This window comes from Lucilia cuprina, chromosome 6 (assembly GCF_022045245.1).
Source record: "Lucilia cuprina isolate Lc7/37 chromosome 6, ASM2204524v1, whole genome shotgun sequence".
NCBI lineage: Eukaryota > Metazoa > Arthropoda > Insecta > Diptera > Calliphoridae > Lucilia > Lucilia cuprina.
Genome location: NC_060954.1, coordinates 942,685 through 962,312, shown reverse-complemented (window position 1 = coordinate 962,312; position 19,628 = coordinate 942,685). Strand labels below are relative to the sequence as shown.

General features: G+C 28.2%; 2 protein-coding genes and 1 long non-coding RNA gene across 7 annotated transcripts; 2 read left to right on the top strand and 1 right to left on the bottom strand.

The window, feature by feature from the left end:
- Positions 1 to 446: 446 nt before the first annotated feature.
- LOC124420539 lies at positions 447 to 16,989 on the bottom strand. Of its 4 annotated transcripts, none has more exons than XR_006941258.1 (4): positions 16,857 to 16,964; positions 9,702 to 9,918; positions 5,359 to 5,787; positions 451 to 1,874 (listed from the first exon to the last, which is right to left on the bottom strand). It is a non-coding gene; the product is annotated as an uncharacterized LOC124420539 (long non-coding RNA). The 4 variants fall into 4 exon arrangements; XR_006941257.1 differs by lacking the exon at positions 16,857 to 16,964 and adding an exon at positions 10,427 to 10,566; XR_006941260.1 differs by lacking the exon at positions 9,702 to 9,918 and having other exon boundaries at positions 447 to 1,874; positions 16,857 to 16,989.
- Positions 3,041 to 5,638, top strand: LOC111677052 (beta-1,4-glucuronyltransferase 1). The gene is made up of 4 exons (XM_046953686.1): positions 3,041 to 3,672; positions 3,762 to 4,771; positions 5,093 to 5,249; positions 5,429 to 5,638. The coding sequence occupies exons 1-4, from the start codon at positions 3,670 to 3,672 to the stop codon at positions 5,636 to 5,638; spliced, it is 1,380 nt and encodes a 459-aa protein (XP_046809642.1). The 5' UTR covers positions 3,041 to 3,669.
- On the top strand, positions 9,183 to 18,504 carry LOC111677031 (muscle LIM protein Mlp84B). Of its 2 annotated transcripts, none has more exons than XM_023438059.2 (9): positions 9,183 to 9,335; positions 9,462 to 9,591; positions 9,725 to 9,884; positions 14,462 to 14,591; positions 15,079 to 15,175; positions 15,269 to 15,353; positions 16,894 to 17,190; positions 17,264 to 17,584; positions 17,648 to 18,504. In XM_023438059.2, exons 2-9 carry the CDS (start codon positions 9,477 to 9,479, stop codon positions 17,916 to 17,918), a joined length of 1,476 nt encoding a protein of 491 aa, XP_023293827.1. In that variant the 5' UTR covers positions 9,183 to 9,335; positions 9,462 to 9,476; the 3' UTR covers positions 17,919 to 18,504. The 2 variants fall into 2 exon arrangements, with proteins under 2 accessions (XP_023293827.1, XP_023293826.1); XM_023438058.2 differs by lacking the exons at positions 15,079 to 15,175; positions 15,269 to 15,353 and adding exons at positions 14,665 to 14,761; positions 15,466 to 15,562.
- Positions 18,505 to 19,628: the final 1,124 nt, after the last annotated feature.

Sequence of the window (19,628 nt, the reverse complement as noted above, 5' to 3'; positions counted from 1 at the left end):
AAAAGCAACAAATAAACACAATAAAAATATGAGTTTTTAGCAATTATTTAAATTTTTAACTATTAATATTAATATATTATATTAATTAAACGTGGAATGTCTGAAAATCATAACTATATCTATTGGGAAGACCAATTTTCCGAATTAAACGTGTTTTTTGTGAAAAGTGATTGGTCGTGTTAAAAATAGTTGAAACTGATTTGGAACGTATGCCGGAGCTAAAGATTTTCTTTTTTTATCAAGAGAGAAGGATAACAAAGACATTTAATCACGATTGACCTAGAAAACTCCTTTAAAACCATAATTTTCTTCACTTTTTAAAATTTTTACACCTTTTGCGATTTTTTTCTATGTAAACAAACAGGAATTTTGACAAATAAGATTGTAAAAGCTGATGATCAGCTGTGCGGACGAGGCTACCTTATTAAGTGTACACTGATACAATACAATCAAATAGCCAAGTATTTTTATGTCAACACACAAGTTAGCAATTCGAAAATAATTTGATGTCTACATGAAGGTTGGCATCGCCAAAACAACATTAGATATTTGACATTTTATTAAATTTATATTGAAATTATCTGAAAGATATATTTTTGGGAAGAAATATATTAAATATATCTATCATGATGTACTTAGAATCACTAAGTATCTGATATCTATTTAAAATATATGTGTTTAAAGGCATAAAATAGTAGACATTTTTAGATGATTTTAGACTATATTGGAGTAAAGAAATTGAAATTATAAAATATCTCTTTTATTTAGAATTTACTTAAAAATTTTTCTTTTTTAATCTATAATTAAAAAACAAAAAAATGGGCTAAAATACTTTGTTAATTGCAAGGTCATTGGTTAATTTTTTGATATATTTTTTCATTAATAAGATAAAGTTAACTCATATTTCGTTACGTTACGAGAAACTGAAGTCATCGTACGAAACGTTCGAGTAATAATTATCTTAATAGAAAACAAAACAGAATGACTCTCATATTGAAAAATTTTAAAATAATAGGATGACTCAACTATAAAATAAATATTTATAAAGTAAAAAACCGACTACTCAAATGAAAGAAATGCAATTCATAACAATAATTACAATCGTTAGGAGTGATAATGTAAAAATATCACTTCTAACGATTGGAATGGTTACATATGTATTTGCAGAATTCTGTAATAAATTCCCCATATGTTATAACATTTGTCAAATTCACAATCGGTGTTGTACGGTTGTAACGTAGTATGTTGTAATTTTTTATTATTGATTTGTTTTTGTTTCAAAAAATTACAACGTTTCAACGACACGACATCATTTGTGAATTGAACAATTTTTAAAATTTTTTTGTTGTAACAGATAAAACAAGACCTAAAAATTATGCTACTTCTACGAGGATCTTTCATAAATCCAGTAGGCAAAGTGTAACCTGCCACATATTCCAAACGAAATGTTTACAATTCCGTAACACAAAACAATTACGAAATTAATTCAACTTTTGTTTAGAATGGTATTCTATTTCTTATTTCTGTTTTCATTTTAAGAGTTTTATTGATTATATTAATAATTATAGATAAAAGTTTCTTTTATCGATATAGTTTAACTTAATAAATACAAATTTTACAGAGCGTTTTTCAATGTTTAAAAAAAGAAAATTAAAAAGAAGACATTTCTAAACGTTTCACATCATCATTCCAAATTTTAAGATTTTTACAACAAACATTTTCTCTTCCAGCAATAACAGTAACAATGACGGTGACGACTGCAACGACAGTACAGCTTTACGTGACTGTGAGAACAACAATAGTATGGCGAACACAAGGAGTAATAGGAATCATGGAAGCAACAAGAGATGTATGTGTCACACATTTTGCTGGAACTGTAGTAAACAATATATATTAGGATTTTAAAATATACCAATGATTAAATCATTTAAATTTTGCAATTTTCTTTGGAACGGTTCTTTAGAAAATAAAAAAAAAACTTTCAATAGTTGTAAAAACCATTAGGAACCAAACAATACAATGGGGGTTACTCTGTGTTTTAATTCAAAAGCTAAGCTTCTGTAAATACATTCAAATCGAGTTATATAGTAATCCCCATTTTGTATTAAAAATTTATTTTTTTATGAGTTCAAAATTTTAAACCAAATTTTTAATTTTATACAATTTATAATTGTATATAAAATTAACTTACATATTGATAAACAATTGTTAAATAGATAATATTTTTTGCCCGCAGCCAAAACGTTATCTTTAATCCACAATTCACTTACTACTAATCTTAAAAATTTGGAATTTTCTTAAGCTTAAGTGGAAATTTATTGATGTATGCAAGTACATTGCCATAACAACAATAGAAATTATTGATATAACTGAACATAACCTATATTAGAAGATAATTGCCAAAAAACATGCCAATTAGGAATTCATATATCTACACGTGAACGATAAACAAACTTTGAGTTTAGTAGGTCAGGATATTGTATAGAATTTGCATGAAATTGAGATATCACGTATCATAGTTGGTGGTGGAGATACCTTTTCTATATATTTATAGAAGAATTTAATTTAACATTGGATTTGTTTTTTAGAGTTATAAAAATGTTAAGTTATAAGAATTTTTTAAATAATATAGATTTTTATTTATAATTTTAGAAATAGAAAAAATACATATGAATTGAAACCTAGCAAGAAAAGGTTTCTCTGTAATTTCTTTCAGTTTTTATAACTAGAATAAATAAGTTTATAGAATTTTGCAAATGTTCAATTTGAAATGAAGTTAGTGCAAAGCAAGGACCTTGTTTACATCCCTTGCATTGCTTATTCATCCCTGCTTTTAGAGTAAACATGTTAAATTACAAGGGTATATGCATGTTGGGAGTGTTTCATTTCATTTGTTTCATATATACAAAGGATACCAAAGGATATTTCATTATAAAGAATGAAAAGTCAAAGCAAGTGTCAGTAAATATTCATTAAAAAGAAGAAAAAATTGTCAAGTGAAAAACTAAAATTATAATTAAATTAAATAAATATTATTTAAATATTTTTACAAGTAAAAAATTAGCATAAGATTATTAAAAACAAACATTTTATAAAATTATTTAAAAAATACATTTGAAAATTACAATTGTCCAACCCTTAAAAACAAAAACTTATAAACATTGCAGCAAAATTGTTCCTTTTTGAAGGATACTATTAAAAACTCTAGGATATGAAATAATTTGTTAAAAAAAACTATAATTCTTAAAGAAAATTTGTTGTATATTATAGTATATAAGTAAAGTGTTAAATCCTTAAAATGTTCAACAGTTTATAGAAAGTACTGAATTAAAAATGTCCCAGATTGGTGGTGCAACAGATGTCCTGCATTATTTTTCTTAAGAACTTTATTAATATACAACTGTCTAGATAATGTTGCTTGTTTTGGAATTGTGCAATAAAATTATAGTATTTCTTAATTATTTATGTTATAATACAAATACTGATCCATGAAAATTTTAACAATTTTTATAATATTTCTTGATCAGACAAAGTACAAAGTTTTAAGTATACATATGTATATGTTGAACTATTTTGTAAGCGCTTTTTAAGAAATGCTTCTTATATATACTCATAAGTCTGCAGTGTAATAGAGTTCAAAATTTAATACGGAAAAGGGCAGAAATAAATATGGTAAGACATTAATGATAACACTAACAAATAAGCTTATTAACGTCAAAGCCAAATCGGTTAATTACCTATAGTATCTTTTATCTTTTTAGATCATTAAAAAATATATCTCTGTAAAAACCTCATCTATTCTACTATTGACTGGTAATTTATTATGGTCGCTACATTTGTATTTATCAAGCAACTGCAATACAACAACTACAACTGGAACACATCAATTTATTAAAAATATTTCTGCAATTCATGTAGCCTCACTGAAAGCACGCAGTTTATATAGCAATTCTTCTAACTATAACTTAAATAAAGACTCTCCAACAAATGGTGTCAAAAAATCAGAGTCATCGGGATTGGCCTTTGAAAATGTAGCTCTTAATTTGGGTCGATGGGACAATCAACGTGTATATAAACTATTTGATTTTGCACTAATCGGTGATACCTATGAAGAGTCATCTCTAAGCGGTTTAGTATGTTTGGCCACCCAGACCTCAGTCGAGCGTCTACTGTCTGTGGCAGAGGTGGCCAAGAAGTGGTTGGGACCAATATCTGTTGCAGTTTTTGTCTCAGGCAGCGAAGAATTCACAATACTAAAACACTATGTAACCTATCTAAGACTCTGCTTTGATTTTGTACGTACAAATGTAACTTTTCATTTGGCCTTTCCATATGATCGCAAGCCAAAACATGAAACAGCCGACTCCTATAAACTGCTACAAATGTTCGATTGTCGAAATCCTCAAAAGACCCTGCACAGCATGTTACAAATGCGATCGACAGAGACCATACGTTGGCGATCACGCAATCTATATCCACAGAATCATTTGCGCAACTTTGCGCGCAAAGGCTGTCAAACAAAATATGTGTTTCTCACAGATGTCGACATAGTACCGAGCAATAATATTGTACCATTGCTAAATGAATTTCTTGCTACGGCCAGATGTGCGACGGGTCTATGCGCTTACGTCATACCCACATTAGAAATTGATGATCGCGTGCGATTTCCATCTAGTAAAACCGAACTACTGCGGCTGGTGAAGAGAGGTTTGGCAAGGCCTTTCCATGAAAAAGTCTTCATCTACAATCAATATGCTACAAATTTTTCAAGGTGTGAAAAAAAACTTACATATAAACATACACACATATTTATATTTGTATATAGATATTATAGATTTTAGTGCAGTTGTATGTGCGAGCTATTAATACACCATATGTATAACTATTTTTCTATTTATTCATATATGAATCACACAATCTTTATTTGTTTGTTTGTTTGTTTGACCGTCCGTCTGTATGCCCATATTGTCCGTCTTACGACATCCCAACCTCTGTCTCCTCCTTGTTTGTTTTCTTTGATTACATTTTCGTTTTTCAGTTTGTTTTTATAATTTTGTCTTATTTACTCATATTTGTCTTCTTTTTTTTACAGTTGGCTTGCCAACAGTCACACAGATGACCAACTGATCGCCATTAGTCACCAAGTGACAAATTATGAGTTTTTTTATGAACCTTTCTATGTGGCTTTGGACAATGTGCCCCCGCACGATGAACGTTTCGTGGGCTATGGTTTTACAAGAAATTCGCAGGTATAATAATAATACTAATGATTATGCATAATAAATATAATAATTGCATATTTAATAAATATTATTTCTTTCTTTTCTCTTTATTTTTCTTTATGTCTAAAAAACTTACCCCTTTTCCTTGCTGACGGTTTGTCCATTTCAATTTTAATATTGGCCTTTGTGTGTGTTTCTGATTGAAGGTCTACGAGATGTATGTTTCTGGTTACTCATTCTATGTCTTGACTCCTGTATTCACCTGCCATTGGGGTTTACAAAAGAAAAATGCTCGTCCATCATGGCGTGAACAGCAGAATACCTTCAATAGTAAACGTTTTGAGATTTTCAAAAAGGAAATCTTTGTTCGTTATAAAAAACCATTACATTCTTATGATCAGAAAAAACATGGATGATATTGATTGATACTATATATATAACTTTATATATAATTGTAATCATATTGATTTTGCATGATAAATAAGTATGTATGAGTGTTGATGGATATATGCCCATATATCGGAAGAAATATTTTTTGTAACTTTTGATAAAAAATCAAGAAATTCTGAAACGAAATTAAAATTTAAATTAAAATATATCACTCTAAAGTACATACATATACATACTTAATACAATAACTAATATGTACATAAATATACATACATACATAAATATTTAGCTACATATTGCTCATTTGCAACAAAAGAATCTTAACTAAATAAATGTATTTATAGTTTTTTAAATAAGTACTAAAATGTAATATTTTCTTCTTCAAATAAGTTACTAAAAATATTTTTATAAACAATATTTTATCTAAAATTAAATTTTAAGTTTAGTTGTCTTTTGTTTTTGTTTGCAATTTGTATAAGATATTTGTTTTTCTTTTCAATACATTTGTTTTTACTAAAATTTGTTAAAATATATAAAAGTACTTTTTGCAATTAAGTAAAAACTGTAATAAATAAATACAAATATCATATAATTTTAAGAGTATACTATGAATAATGTTTTTTTTAAATGTAATACAAATTTAAAGAAATGTTTTTATTATAAGTGAGAAAAAAATGTTTTGAATTTTTTGTTTTATTTAATCCATTTGTAGAATAAAGACTTATACGGTTATTTCATTAAGGTTCCTAAATTTTAATTTTATTTTAAGTTAGTATGTATTTAATTGCTGCATAAGAAAATTGCTCATTATTGTTTTTATTTTTTAATAAATATGTATAAAATAAATAAATTTTTATTGATTTAATCTTAATATTTGTTTGTCTATGTCTGATTTGATCATGTGAAAGTTATGTGAAAGTTAGACATTTTATAATCACCTCTATAACCAAACATTATTTCACGTGAAATTTGTTCCCTTTTCACTTTTTTCGTTCACTAACTTTTTTGTCATGAAAAAATTCCCCTGTTGTCAAATTTGTTGATTCAATTGTGTAAACAATTGTGTAAACATCAGCTGTTCCATACAACAAGTTCACGATAGCAATTTTCCCTTTGAGGGAAATGAAAGTTTAAAGGGAACAAAATGTTTTTTATATATTTTTGCCAACTGGGAATCTGTTAGACTCCAGCGCAATTACGGATATAACGTTTCCTAAAACCTTCTGTACCTTTTGATGTTTTTTTCCTTTTATCTCCGCCTATTATATTTGTTTTCATCGATTATACAAATACTCGCAATCGTTCTTAAATTAGAATAAATGTGCTGTTGGATCATGAGGAAGTAATTACGTTACTTTTTTTGGTCTCTAAAATACTCCAATTAAAAACTTGTTTCTTACTCCAAATCGACTCATACATCTCCTAACGCTTACGAAGTTGGGAAGACTATGGATAAGTAAGAACAAAACTATATTGAAATCTGACAGATTCCAGGTTGATAGTTCCGTAATTTAGTGTTTCTTACTCCAAATACGAATAGCCTGTCCTTAGTCTGTTTTCATAGATCATACATCTGCACACAATAGTTCTTGAATAAGGATAAATGTAAATTGTATGGAAAGTAGCACATTATTAATAAGACATTAGCAGACTACTTCTGTGTAACCTGGATGATTAGTAGTAGTAGTCATTGAAAAGTATGTTAATAGTTAAGTGGTTACAATTACATGCAATTACTAAGTTTTTGCTGGGAAATATCCCGTGAATAAATGAAAAATTTTATAAAATGCAAGAAAGAAAAAAGTCTGGGAAACTAAAGGTCAACATTTTTAACTATACAACTGGTTGTTTAGAAGTTTCTATAAGAAGTTCTTAAACTTATGTTTACTGTGCGAAATTGTCAACTCCGTTACTCCGTGTGGAAGCCTTAAATAGATCTTGCAAAAAGTTCCTATATCAATGATTTGGGTTCAAAACAATCACTTTTGAAACAAAAAATATTAAAACTAGTTCTCGGCAATAGAAAGAACTTGTTGCAAAGATGTTGTTTTGAAATTAGTATAGAAATATTGTGTAAAACCAATGTATAAGAAGAGACAATGAACTGGTTCGTAAATATCAGTAGAAGCACTTACAATAATGCCCGATAGTGGCCTAGGTGTATTTCTTCGGATTTGATGGAGTATAGATGATTCTATCAACATTACGTAACCTAACTTGACAATGATAAGTAATGTGGATGAAAGATACATGGAAGGTTTAGATAAAGAATAAGTTTCCAAACTAAGAAATGTTTTCAAAATCTTAATTTCACCGCGTTATCGAAATATGGTGAAAAACTTAGGACTCTGTTAAAAAACGATCATACAAGTGGTTTTGTTTCTATCAACATTGATTGTGTCATTCCATATATTCCAGATCCTTATTCAATTTAAATACTATCTGGACATGTTCATCTTTCTGCCTATCTGTTGAAAACACTATAGGACCTAAAAAAAGAGATCTCTATAAATGTAGTTTGTTTGGTATTTAAAAATTGTGCAAAATAGATCCACATTTTAGCCTAAATTTATACAAATACCACGTTTAATATTAAAAACAAATCTTAGTCCTTGCAGATCAAATCGATAATTCTATATAGTTCTTCTTATATTGATGATCAAATGCAAAAAAAAACATTGAAAATGTTCGATGTTTTTTCACTTAATAAACACAAATAATAATTAATTAAGGAAAAAATAAGTAATTGTTAAGAAGAAAAAAATCAAATTAATTTATACATGCAACGAAAATTTTTCGCATATTAAATCCATATTGGTAGAACGTATGCATTCTAAATACATATGTACATATATATCCATACATATATATAGAGTATATAAAAATCGTATAAGTTTATATACATATATAGATATAGAGATGTATGTATGTATGTAGAAATAAAAGTATATGATGTATACATACATAAATATATTTTTTTTAATACAAAAATGAGTGTTTATTATTAAAAATAGATTTGTTATTTATAACAAATAACAAAAAAATATTAAAAATTAAGCAACAACTAGTGGAAGAAGAAACAAAAAAAACAAACAAAAAAAAACTAAGAGAATATAGGCGGGCAGCAGTTACATTTAAAATTCTTCCGCATTAAATCTGTATACGTAATAAAATAACAAAATATTGTATCAAATCTCTTCATTTTTACACAAAAATATTGGAGAAAAAAATCAACAGAGACGCAATCGACTCCATACTCCAAATGTTGTAGGAAAATTTTCGTTTTATTTGCCAGGCGGGGGAGGCTAAGGGTGTTGGGTAATGAGTATTGGGATGGATGTTTTCTCAAAAGTTTTAAATTGAATATCATCAGAAGATACCGAAAATATTTTCTCATGAGAATAAAGCGAATGAAAGTCGTAAAGTGCTCCGTGTGCATTTTTCTAAAATGTTCATTTGTTTGTACCAAGAATCTGTGACAGTGGGGAGCAGAGATAGCGAGAGACCCACCAACCAAGTGAAATTTTGGTGAATGAAGGGAATTTTTTTGTTGCCTGCTTGCTTGGAAAATTGTGTGTCTCTCTCTCTTTCTAAACATCTTTTTCTAATGTTGTATCTATTATGTGTTGTGCCGTGTGCAGTATGAAATAAAGACTACCTGCGCTGAGTATCAGTGAAGTTCATTTTAAATCGGTATTTTTCACGTAGTGGTACCTCAGTGCGGTAAAGTGAAATATTTTTTTTTCTAAAAATTAAAAATTTTTGAAAGAATTTTGAAATTTGAATTCATTCACCATTTTAGTGAAACTGTATAATAATAATTGTTTTTAATTCTTAATTCATACATAGATTTAAACAAACAAAATGCCTTTCACTCCCGTCGAAACTCCAAAGTGCCCCAAGTGCGGCAAATCCGTATACGCTGCTGAAGAACGCGTTGCCGGAGGATACAAATACCACAAGACCTGCTTCAAATGTGGTATGTGATCAAATTATTTAATTAGATATTTAAAAAAGATTGTTTAAAAGAAAAATAAAACTTATGAACGAACGAATGAATGTATAGAATGTGCTTAAAGTGAAACTAACCTAAAAATTTATTTATTCCTTAGGAATGTGCAACAAAGCTCTTGACTCCACAAACTGCACAGAACACGAAAAGGAATTGTACTGCAAAAATTGCCATGCCCGCAAATACGGACCTAAGGGTTACGGTTTCGGTGGCGGTGCTGGTTGCCTTTCCATGGACACTGGTGCTCATTTGAACAGAGAGTAAGTTACAAAATCCAAATATAACAGTTTATAACTTAAAAAAAAAGAAATAAAACCAAGTCAATCAGTTAGTTAGTTACTTAACCCTTAAAAAGTCCTCAGAAAGAAAAACAACATAACTATATATACTTATACATACATATATTTTACTATGTATATAAGTAACTATGTAAATATTGCCAAAATTCATTCTCTATCTTTATATATTAAAAAAATATATATGTATGTATGTAAGTATCTATGTATGTACAAGTACAAAGTGCACTCACTCGCTCACTGACAAAATCTTCATACAAATATGAATCATACGTAAATATGACAAAATATTTAATAAATTCAAACAAAAGTATAAATGTATATGATGAGATCAGTGAAACTTTTAAATATGATCCATAAAATGTACTGTTATTTACATAGATACTACACAACTGCTACATATATATATACCTATATACATAACAAAACACACACACACACACGTACATATACAAAAACACATACACACAATTGTTTTTTTTTATTTAATTTAATATTACACTCACCACCACTACTATGACAGCCGCAAGTTGTTATTTATTTATTTAATTATTTATGTACATATATAACTGTGTCACCGTTTATTTTTAATTACATTTTTTTCCGTTTTTGTTTCGACATTTTTTTCTGTTAAAAAAAACCAAAAACAAAAATTTAAAGTAAAGAAAAAGTACATGCATACGTATGAAAACACATACACACATTTCTTTCATTTTGTGCAACAAAAATATATATATGTATAAGATGTATACGATATTGTTATTATAATTATTATTTATTTATCTATCTACCAATCAATCAAGCTAGCAATCTATCAATCTATTTATCAATCACTATTTGTTTACAAAATTGCTTTAAAATTAGCATTTAATACTTAAAACTATTTGCTATTACTTCTTTTAATTGTTAAAGTTTTATTTAGTTTTGTTTTTAAATTAATTAAAATTATTTGTATTTATGTATGTAATTAGTTACTTTAATATTTAGTTAGTTTAGTATTTATCACACAAAAAAAAAAACACAAAAAAAAAGAAACACATACTAAGTTAATTTTTCGTATTATCACAGCAACTAAATTACTTACTGGCGAATTCTATAGACGCAACAACGATGGAATTCAGGATTTGATCTGTTTCAGTTTCAAAATGTTATGTTTCAGTTAGTCCATTTGTTGTTAACAACTACTACTACTACTACTCCAATACTACTACTACTTCTACCACCTTCTACTCTACCGTTGTTCCCTCTATGTACAATATCTAAAGAAATACCAAAGAAAGAAAACAAAACAGAACAGAACAAAACATACGAAGTGGTATTCTTCTCTCTTATATACATTTTTATTATAAATATATAATTTACTTTTTTGTTTTGTTTTTATTTACATCACCTTTTTGTAATTTTTTTATATAATTATCATTAATTTAATCTTCTTTGTTTTGTTTGTAATAATCTTTTTTTGCATTAGATGTGATGATAATGATGTTTGTTGTTGTCTGTCCAAGCAAAAAAATTTTATGTAGTCTTGTTACAAATTAAAAGTAATTACTATTATTATTATTTTATAATTTTATAATTATTTTATTAATTTGCGTCTTTTTTATTATAAAATAATGAAAACTATACATATAAATATATATATACATATATTTTTGTTATGAAATGAAATTGTCAAATAAAATAGACTTCTATTAAAAAAAACACACACACACAAAACAAAAAAACCAAAATGTAATTGTAATTAATTGATTTTATTTGTTTAAATGTAAAACAAAAGATAAACGGTGAGAAAAACATAAACTTGAAGTTGTCATATATACTACTACTACTACTATTTACTAATTATACTACTATTAATACTAAAAAATATTGAAAATAACAACAACAACAACAAAAAAAGAATCGCATGGCTTAGCCAAACAAATTACTTTAACAAAAACAAACAAACAAATTAACATAAAAACATGTAAACATTTGTTATTAATACTTAATGTAGTGCAACAATAACAACATAAACGGCTTTACATAACAAAATAATTACAACAACATTAATTCACTTATAACACTATCACAACACTGTTAAACACTTTATTCTTGCTTTTTAGAAAAATGTCCATTTGGAATTTTTGCTTAAAATTTTTATGAAAATTAAAATACATATTTTTTAACAAACATTAACCGCTAGAAAGCTAATTTATATAAATTTATCAAATGTAGAAATTTTTAAAGAAACTTATTCAAACTTTGATAAAATTGTGAAAAGAAACTTGATGTCTTTAGTTCCTAAAACTTAACGGTTATTGTTTTTAAAAGTTGTTGCTACGTGATTTAAATCCATTAGATGCTTTCGCAACAAATCTATTTAGAAAAGTAAAAAACATATTAGTTTTGTGAAAAACTACACATTTCTCTAAGTGTAAACAACCTAAACGTATGAACAATATATAATAAAAAATATCAATCATTCGTTCAGTCGATAAAAAGCAGACATAAAAAGTGAGAAAAGAAAAATAAATAGAATATGAAATCATACAGAGTGATAGCAAAGAGTCAATGTGAATCCGTACTGTTCCCTTCCCTTTTGTACTGTTTGTAAACGAGGGTTCAGATAATTGCCTCTTAAGTAGCTTCTTTGTTAGCGAGGGAGTGGGCACGAAGTTAAGCTTTGTTGTCTTTCCCTATGTCGTCTATGAGGTGACGATTGACTTTCAGACAAGCATATATCAAAATATCTAGTCACCTGGACAGTCAGTTACTAGGTAGTTCGTGACTGTCTGAGTGAACTGCTGGGAATTATTCAGTTGATGAGTAGCAGACATAAAAAGTGGAAAAAGAAAATATTTGTAAAACAAAACACATACAATATCAAGTCAAATGGAGTGATCGCTACCCAGCAATTCGACAGGGAGTCAATGCGAATCTGAAAAAGATAGTGATTTCCACTAAAGTCTAAGCAACTAGTTGACTCTAATTTATCTTTCGTCACAGTTGTACTCTTTGTAAACGAAAGTTAAGATAATTGTCTCTTAAGTAGCTTCTATGTTAGCGAAGGAGTGGGCACTTTAAAACAAACTTAAGCTTTATTGTCTGTCCCTACGTTATCTATGAGTTGACGATTGACTTTCACGTGGGACAAAAATATGTCAAAATATTTAGTCATCTGGACAGTCAGTTACTAGGTTGTTCGGGACTATCCGGGGGAACTGCTGGGAATTGTTCCCAATTTCGTAATCAATTTAACGATCGAACTTATTTTAAACAGATTTTTCTTATAAACTTCAGTATTTTTATGAACATTTAACCACAGCGTATGAGTGATATTTAACATACAAATGTATATCAATTATACGTATACGCCCGTACGTAATGTTTTCAATTTCTTAATTGTTTGTCTATCTGATTTATTTTTTTCTATAAAAATTCTTTTTTTCTGCGATCAGTTTTTCCGTTAGAATAACTTTCTGAGCTAATTAAGTGATATAAAATCTGTCTGTCTGATTGTACATCCATGTGAATTTTTGAATAAAATACGGATTAAGTTAATACCAAGGATGAAATGTATTGGGTCTTATTTATTAGAGATCCCCAAAACATCATAGTGATAATCGAACTTTTGAACCTAGGCCCCATGTAATTGATCTCTTAAAAAAAAACAATCAGAAACATTCAAATTTCGGAAAGATGTAAATAATGAATAGAACTTCTATATCTCCCTAGAGATAAGTTCGATTATCACATCATAGTGATAATTGAACTTTCGAACCTAGGCCCCATCTAATTGATCTCCTAAAAAAGCAATCAGAAACATTCAAATTTCGACCTAGAGGGTCGACCTAAGGTATATTTATCTACTCAAGAAAACTATTAATATTCGAAACGAAAAAAGAGGCAACTAAAAGTAATGATAAGAACTTAATTGACCTTGGCCTATATATAAGATATCTGTCGAAAAGGACTCTGTTATATACATACATATGTTTTATATTAACAAAACATAACTCTACTAAAATCTTGGCGTATTTGTAAGATCCCTGTCGCAATAAACTCTTTTATATGTTATACATACATGTTATGTTGTTGTATGTGAGGTTGTTGAGGCAGCCGGCCATTGACCGACTCACTTAGCCCCGTTGTGTTATACATATTTATACAAAACATACATATAGTATATAAATCGCTAATTTACAACTAAATAAACAAAATATTAGTCCGATCGTCCGATGATTTTTGTAAAAATTATTTGCTTTACTAGACACTATGTTGTGATAATATTTTCTATTTGAATATGAAATCTATCTGTAAGAATCGATTTCTAAATTTTAAGTCTACATCTGGAACTTTGATCTTCGAAATTTTTTAACTTCCCAGATCATTATGATAATTAAATAAAATGAAAATGTTTTTTAAGCTTGATATCTATATAAAATTTAAATAAAATGGAAGAATTTTACCAACATTTGGTTCGATAACTAACGATCTACTGTAATCGATCATAATTACTAATTTTCTAATAAAAATAAATTTTCTTATATTTATTTTAGAGAAATTGATGGCGTCCGCAATGGTGCTCGTCTTGAACCTAAAAAAATTGCTAAAGCTCCAGAAGGTATGGGTTGTCCCCGTTGCGGTGGTTACGTTTACGCCGCCGAACAAATGTTAGCCAGAGGCAGAGTAAGTAGTTAATTTAAAATTAAAATAATATATAAACAAAAAAAAAACTAAAGAAAATTAAAACACAAAAAAGGGTTATCACAGAAGATGTTTCAAATGTTTGCTCTGCAATCGTACATTGGATTCAACAATGCATTGTGATGGTCCCGATAAGGAAATCTATTGCAGAGGTAGACAAATTTATATTTGTATACTCGTTTCAATTACATGTTTATGTGTAAAAACTTCAACGAGTGTTTTTGCTTATTTGTTTGTTTGTTTGTTTGTATGTAACTTGAGTGTGATAACCCGTTTCAGGTGTTTAGTTAATGAATAAAAACAAGTTTAGTTACTTTGACCCAAGTTAAATGGAACAAGATCATGTTTGTATGTGTGTGTGTGTTTTCATAATCAATTATGAATCACTTTTAGTATGTAATACATATGTACGTATGTATGTTTGTGGTGTTTGTTTTATAATTGTTTTTTGTTTGCTACCAATCACTAGGCTTGGCATAAAGAGTGCTTCAAATGCGGTAACTGCTCCAAGGGTTTAGATTCCATTTTATGCTGTGAAGGACCTGACAAGAATATTTATTGCAAAGGTAAGTAACATCAGGACAAGAGACTATACTAACACTTTGTGTTTAATTTGTGTATAAAAACATGGTGTTTTGTGTCTTTTTTTTTGAATTTAGCTTGTTATGCTAAAAAGTTCGGTCCAAAAGGTTACGGCTATGGTCAAGGTGGTGGCGCCCTCCAATCTGACTGTTATGCCAATGGGTAAGTGTTTTAATATGTTATATGTGTCTATATATCTGTCCCTATGTAATGTGAAGCAAAACGCATTGAAATAAACAAATCTTTTATATTAATAACCTAACTACATTTAAAGGTTGTTACGCTCAAAGATTTGGTACCAGAGGTTATGGTCATATAGGCATGTCATCATTAGGTCTAATGTCTGATATAAAAGATATTGAATGGCAAAGGTATAGTTTGATTTTGTTTGGTTATAAAAATGTCTATTTTCCAACGATCGCACTCTAAATGTATACATACATACTCTCAAACATACATATTTACTATATGTATACACAAATATGTGTTATATGTATCCACAAAGTTAATATTTAAATACAAATATTCCAAAATGTATGTGTTAATGTATGTATAAGTGAATTTCTAAATGTATCACATTATTTAGTGTCTATCGAAATCTATGTGGGAGAACTAAACATTTTTTTCTGTTAAACATTTAATTTTCTATTAAAAAAAATTATTTATACATATTTGTATATTATACAAATACATATAAAGTGTTTGTTGTCTTTATACATACATGTGTAGATAATTGCTATAATAAATTTAGATTTTATTTATATACTATATACCAATTCGAATATAAACAAATCGAAATCTTATATAATTTAGAAAAATCGTCAATAATAACAAATGTGTATAGTATGTTTTTAAAACAGAAAAATACACAATTCGTAAATGTTTACCTTTCAATGTACATATCTCGTAAATAGTTTTTTTTTTTTTTGTTTATTAAGGTGTTTTTATTTACTCTGCTGAGAATTTTAAAATATTTTCTCTAAAGGGAAAATATTTATTACTCTCTATCTTAGATTTGCTGGCAAAATATTCAGCAAACAAGATCACATCTTATATTTACATTTTACAGAAACACAATTAACTATGGCGTTTCTATAATTGACACATGCTGTATAACAATTTTTATAAATATTTGAAATCAAAAATTTACGGATTTGCATGTTAAATACATCGTGTTTTGAAAGATTTTTCTTTCAAATCGAATTATGAAGTAACAAACCCCCTCTTTGGCAGATCGTTAAATAACATTTTGCAACATATTTCTCCGATTTCGATTAGCGATGTATAAACTATGAGATATATTGTTTAGGATATGATTTCTCCTTTAGAGGATCTTCAAGCATAATCCTTAAACTTAGATTTAAAATAATTTAAGTCCAAGTTTTTTCGTTGTAATAAATAAATGCCCCGTATTTAGTCATGTCATTATCAATTTGTTTAAACCATTCAAAAACAATATACATACTCCTCCACACATTTACAATCCTATTCTGCATTTCAATTCATATTGATATTAACTCTTCTTCTTTTTCTTACGATTTCGTTTTTTGTTGTTGTTGCAATACCTTTGTTTCAATTGTTGTTTAACTAAATGTGAAAACGTAATCGTAATGCAGAATAGACACCCTACACAATGTACTATTATAAAATAATATATGTACTTACCTTTAACATTTTTATATGTATCTAACAAACTTTACAGTGATATGGCTCCCCGTACAGCTGCTATTGATGTTAGCAAAATTCAAGCTCGTCCCGGTGAGGGTTGCCCACGCTGTGGTGGTGTAGTCTTTGCTGCTGAACAAGTACTTTCTAAGGGCCGTGAATGGCACAGAAAGTGTTTCAAGTGCAGGGATTGTACCAAGACTTTGGATTCGATCATTGCTTGTGATGGTCCCGATAAGGAAGTTTACTGCAGAACTTGCTATGGCAAGAAATGGGGTCCTCATGGCTATGGTTTTGCCTGTGGATCTGGATTTTTGCAAACTGATGGTTTGACGTAAGTTTTTCTATATTTAGAAGGCAATTGCTGTGATGTTTAATGTACAATTTTTCTTTTTTTAATGTCTTAGTGAGGAGCAAATTATTGCCAACCGTCCCTTCGCAGCCCCTGATACTACTTCAATTAAGGCTCCCGAAGGTGAGGGTTGTCCTCGTTGTGGTGGTGCTGTCTTTGCTGCCGAACAACAATTGTCCAAGAGTAGAATGTGGCATAAGAAATGTTTCAACTGTAGCCAATGCCATCGTCCTTTGGACTCTATGTTGGCTTGTGATGGTCCCGATAAGGAAATCTACTGCAAGGCTTGTTATGGCAAAAACTTTGGACCTAAAGGCTTTGGTTACGGCCACACCCCAACCTTGGTATCTACCACTGGCGAATCTACCATTCAATAGTAAGTGTCTTAGTTTTCTTTTGTTTATAAACAAAATTTTAATTAGCTCATACTTTTATTTAGTCCTGATGGTAAACCTTTGACTGGCGCCCGTTCATCTGGTGGCTGCCCACGCTGTGGATTCGCTGTCTTTGCTGCCGAACAAATGATCAGCAAGAGCCGTATCTGGCACAAGAGATGTTTCCACTGTGCCGATTGTAGGAAATCATTGGACTCGACCAACTTGAACGATGGTCCCGATGGTGATATATATTGCAGAGCTTGTTATGGTCGTAACTTTGGTCCCAAAGGTGTTGGTTATGGCCTTGGTGCCGGTACTTTGACAATGGCTTAAGCGTTAAACAACAACAATAATAAGAAAAAAAAAACATTTCCATTCAAATCGAATCGCCTACCACAAAAATACCACTACAACGACGAAAAAAATAAACGTAAAATTAAAATGATATAAAGAAACGAAATAATGAAAAGTAGTAGATTTAAAATAAAACTTTTAATTAAACGAACAAACGATACAAACAAAATGATAATTCATAAAAAAAATATATATAATTAATCGTATTGTAAATCTACACCAACATTAAACAAATGGAAGTTACGACCCCTATTTAACGAACGCTTATACAATATATATATATTGAAATTCTTGTTGAGGAACATTTTAGAAACAAACAAACGATCATTGCGAAATATATATATGTATAATGTATATATACATCATATATATATGATTATTATTATTATTATTTTTTTATATATATATTTTATACATATTCATAGTTTACTATAGACAAACAAACCTGATTATAAAAGCAACAAAAAAAAAATAATAAAAGAATAAAATTATGCATACATACATACATTTATAGTTAAGCATTAAAGCATAAGAATGTGAGAATAATGAAACAAAATGAACAAAATGTTAAGAAAAGTTTGTCGAATATGAGACAATTACAAACAAAATACTAGAATTATTACATTATTATTATTTACTATTGTTTTATATATACATAATAATATATATGTGTAAGTAAAATCAATGAAGTGCATACATATACATAGTTTTATATACATACATACAAAAAAAATAAAACAAAAACTAAAAAAAAATATAAATTAACAAAAATTTAAAAAAATAAATGCTATTGAAAAAAAGAAAACTAATTTTTTTTAAATTTATTCGAATAACACTCTAGTTTTGTTAGAAAGTTCATATTGTCTATTCTGCATTTCGATTACAATTTCGTATGCTGTTACGCAACGATCGAAAAAGTTATTTGAAGGAAAAACGGTAATCGTAAGAAAAAGAAGAATAAATTTTAATTTAAATCGAAATTCTCTCCGTTTGGCAACTTCGGTATTCTGCATTTCGATTCGACTTTATGCCACCTAAACAACAACTTACAAAAACGTAATTTCGTTCGAAATGCAGAATACACACAATCGTAAACCATTGAAACAAAATAGAATTGCTTCTTCTTTTTTTCTTGCGATTCAGTTTTTTGTTGGAATACCTTTTTTTTCGATCATTGCGATACTGAATGCATAAACGTAATCGAAATGCAGAATAGAGGTGAAATACCATTTCGTTTTAATGCTCACAATCATAGCTAGAATCGAAATCTAGAATATTAAAGTGACCAAATGAAGAAAATTTAAATTATTTTTTTAATTTTAAATTCCTTTAAAACTAAATTTTTCGAAAAAAATATTTTTTTACAAAAAATTTAAATTTTTTCATTTAACAAAATTTTCATATATATTAAATTTTTGAATAAAACATTTTCCTTAATTTTCAAAAAAAAAAAATTCACATTGAAATTATAAATTTTAACAAAATTTTAAATTATCATCAAAAATTTCATAAAAATAAAAAATTCAAAAAAATAATATTTAAAAAAAATTTCCAAATTTTTTTAATTTTTATTAAATATTAAAATTATTACTTGCAATTTGTAATTTCAATTTTCCAATTCACAATCGGAGTTATAGGGTTCTATCGTAGCATGTCGTATTTTTTATTATTGCTTTGTTTTTGTGACAT

Excerpts from the sequence above, each read along its gene's own strand:
- LOC111677052 (XM_046953686.1), top strand. Across the intron at positions 4,772-5,092 it reads TATGCTACAAATTTTTCAAG|TTGGCTTGCCAACAGTCACA; the intron begins GTGTGAAAAAAA and ends TTTTTTTTACAG. Across the intron at positions 5,250-5,428 it reads GTTTTACAAGAAATTCGCAG|GTCTACGAGATGTATGTTTC; the intron begins GTATAATAATAA and ends TTCTGATTGAAG.
- LOC111677031 (XM_023438058.2), top strand. The coding sequence starts at position 9,477 with ATGCCTTTCACTCCCGTCGAAACTCCAAAGTGCCCCAAGTGCGGCAAA. Across the intron at positions 17,191-17,263 it reads TTGCAAACTGATGGTTTGAC|TGAGGAGCAAATTATTGCCA; the intron begins GTAAGTTTTTCT and ends TTAATGTCTTAG. Across the intron at positions 17,585-17,647 it reads GGCGAATCTACCATTCAATA|TCCTGATGGTAAACCTTTGA; the intron begins GTAAGTGTCTTA and ends ACTTTTATTTAG.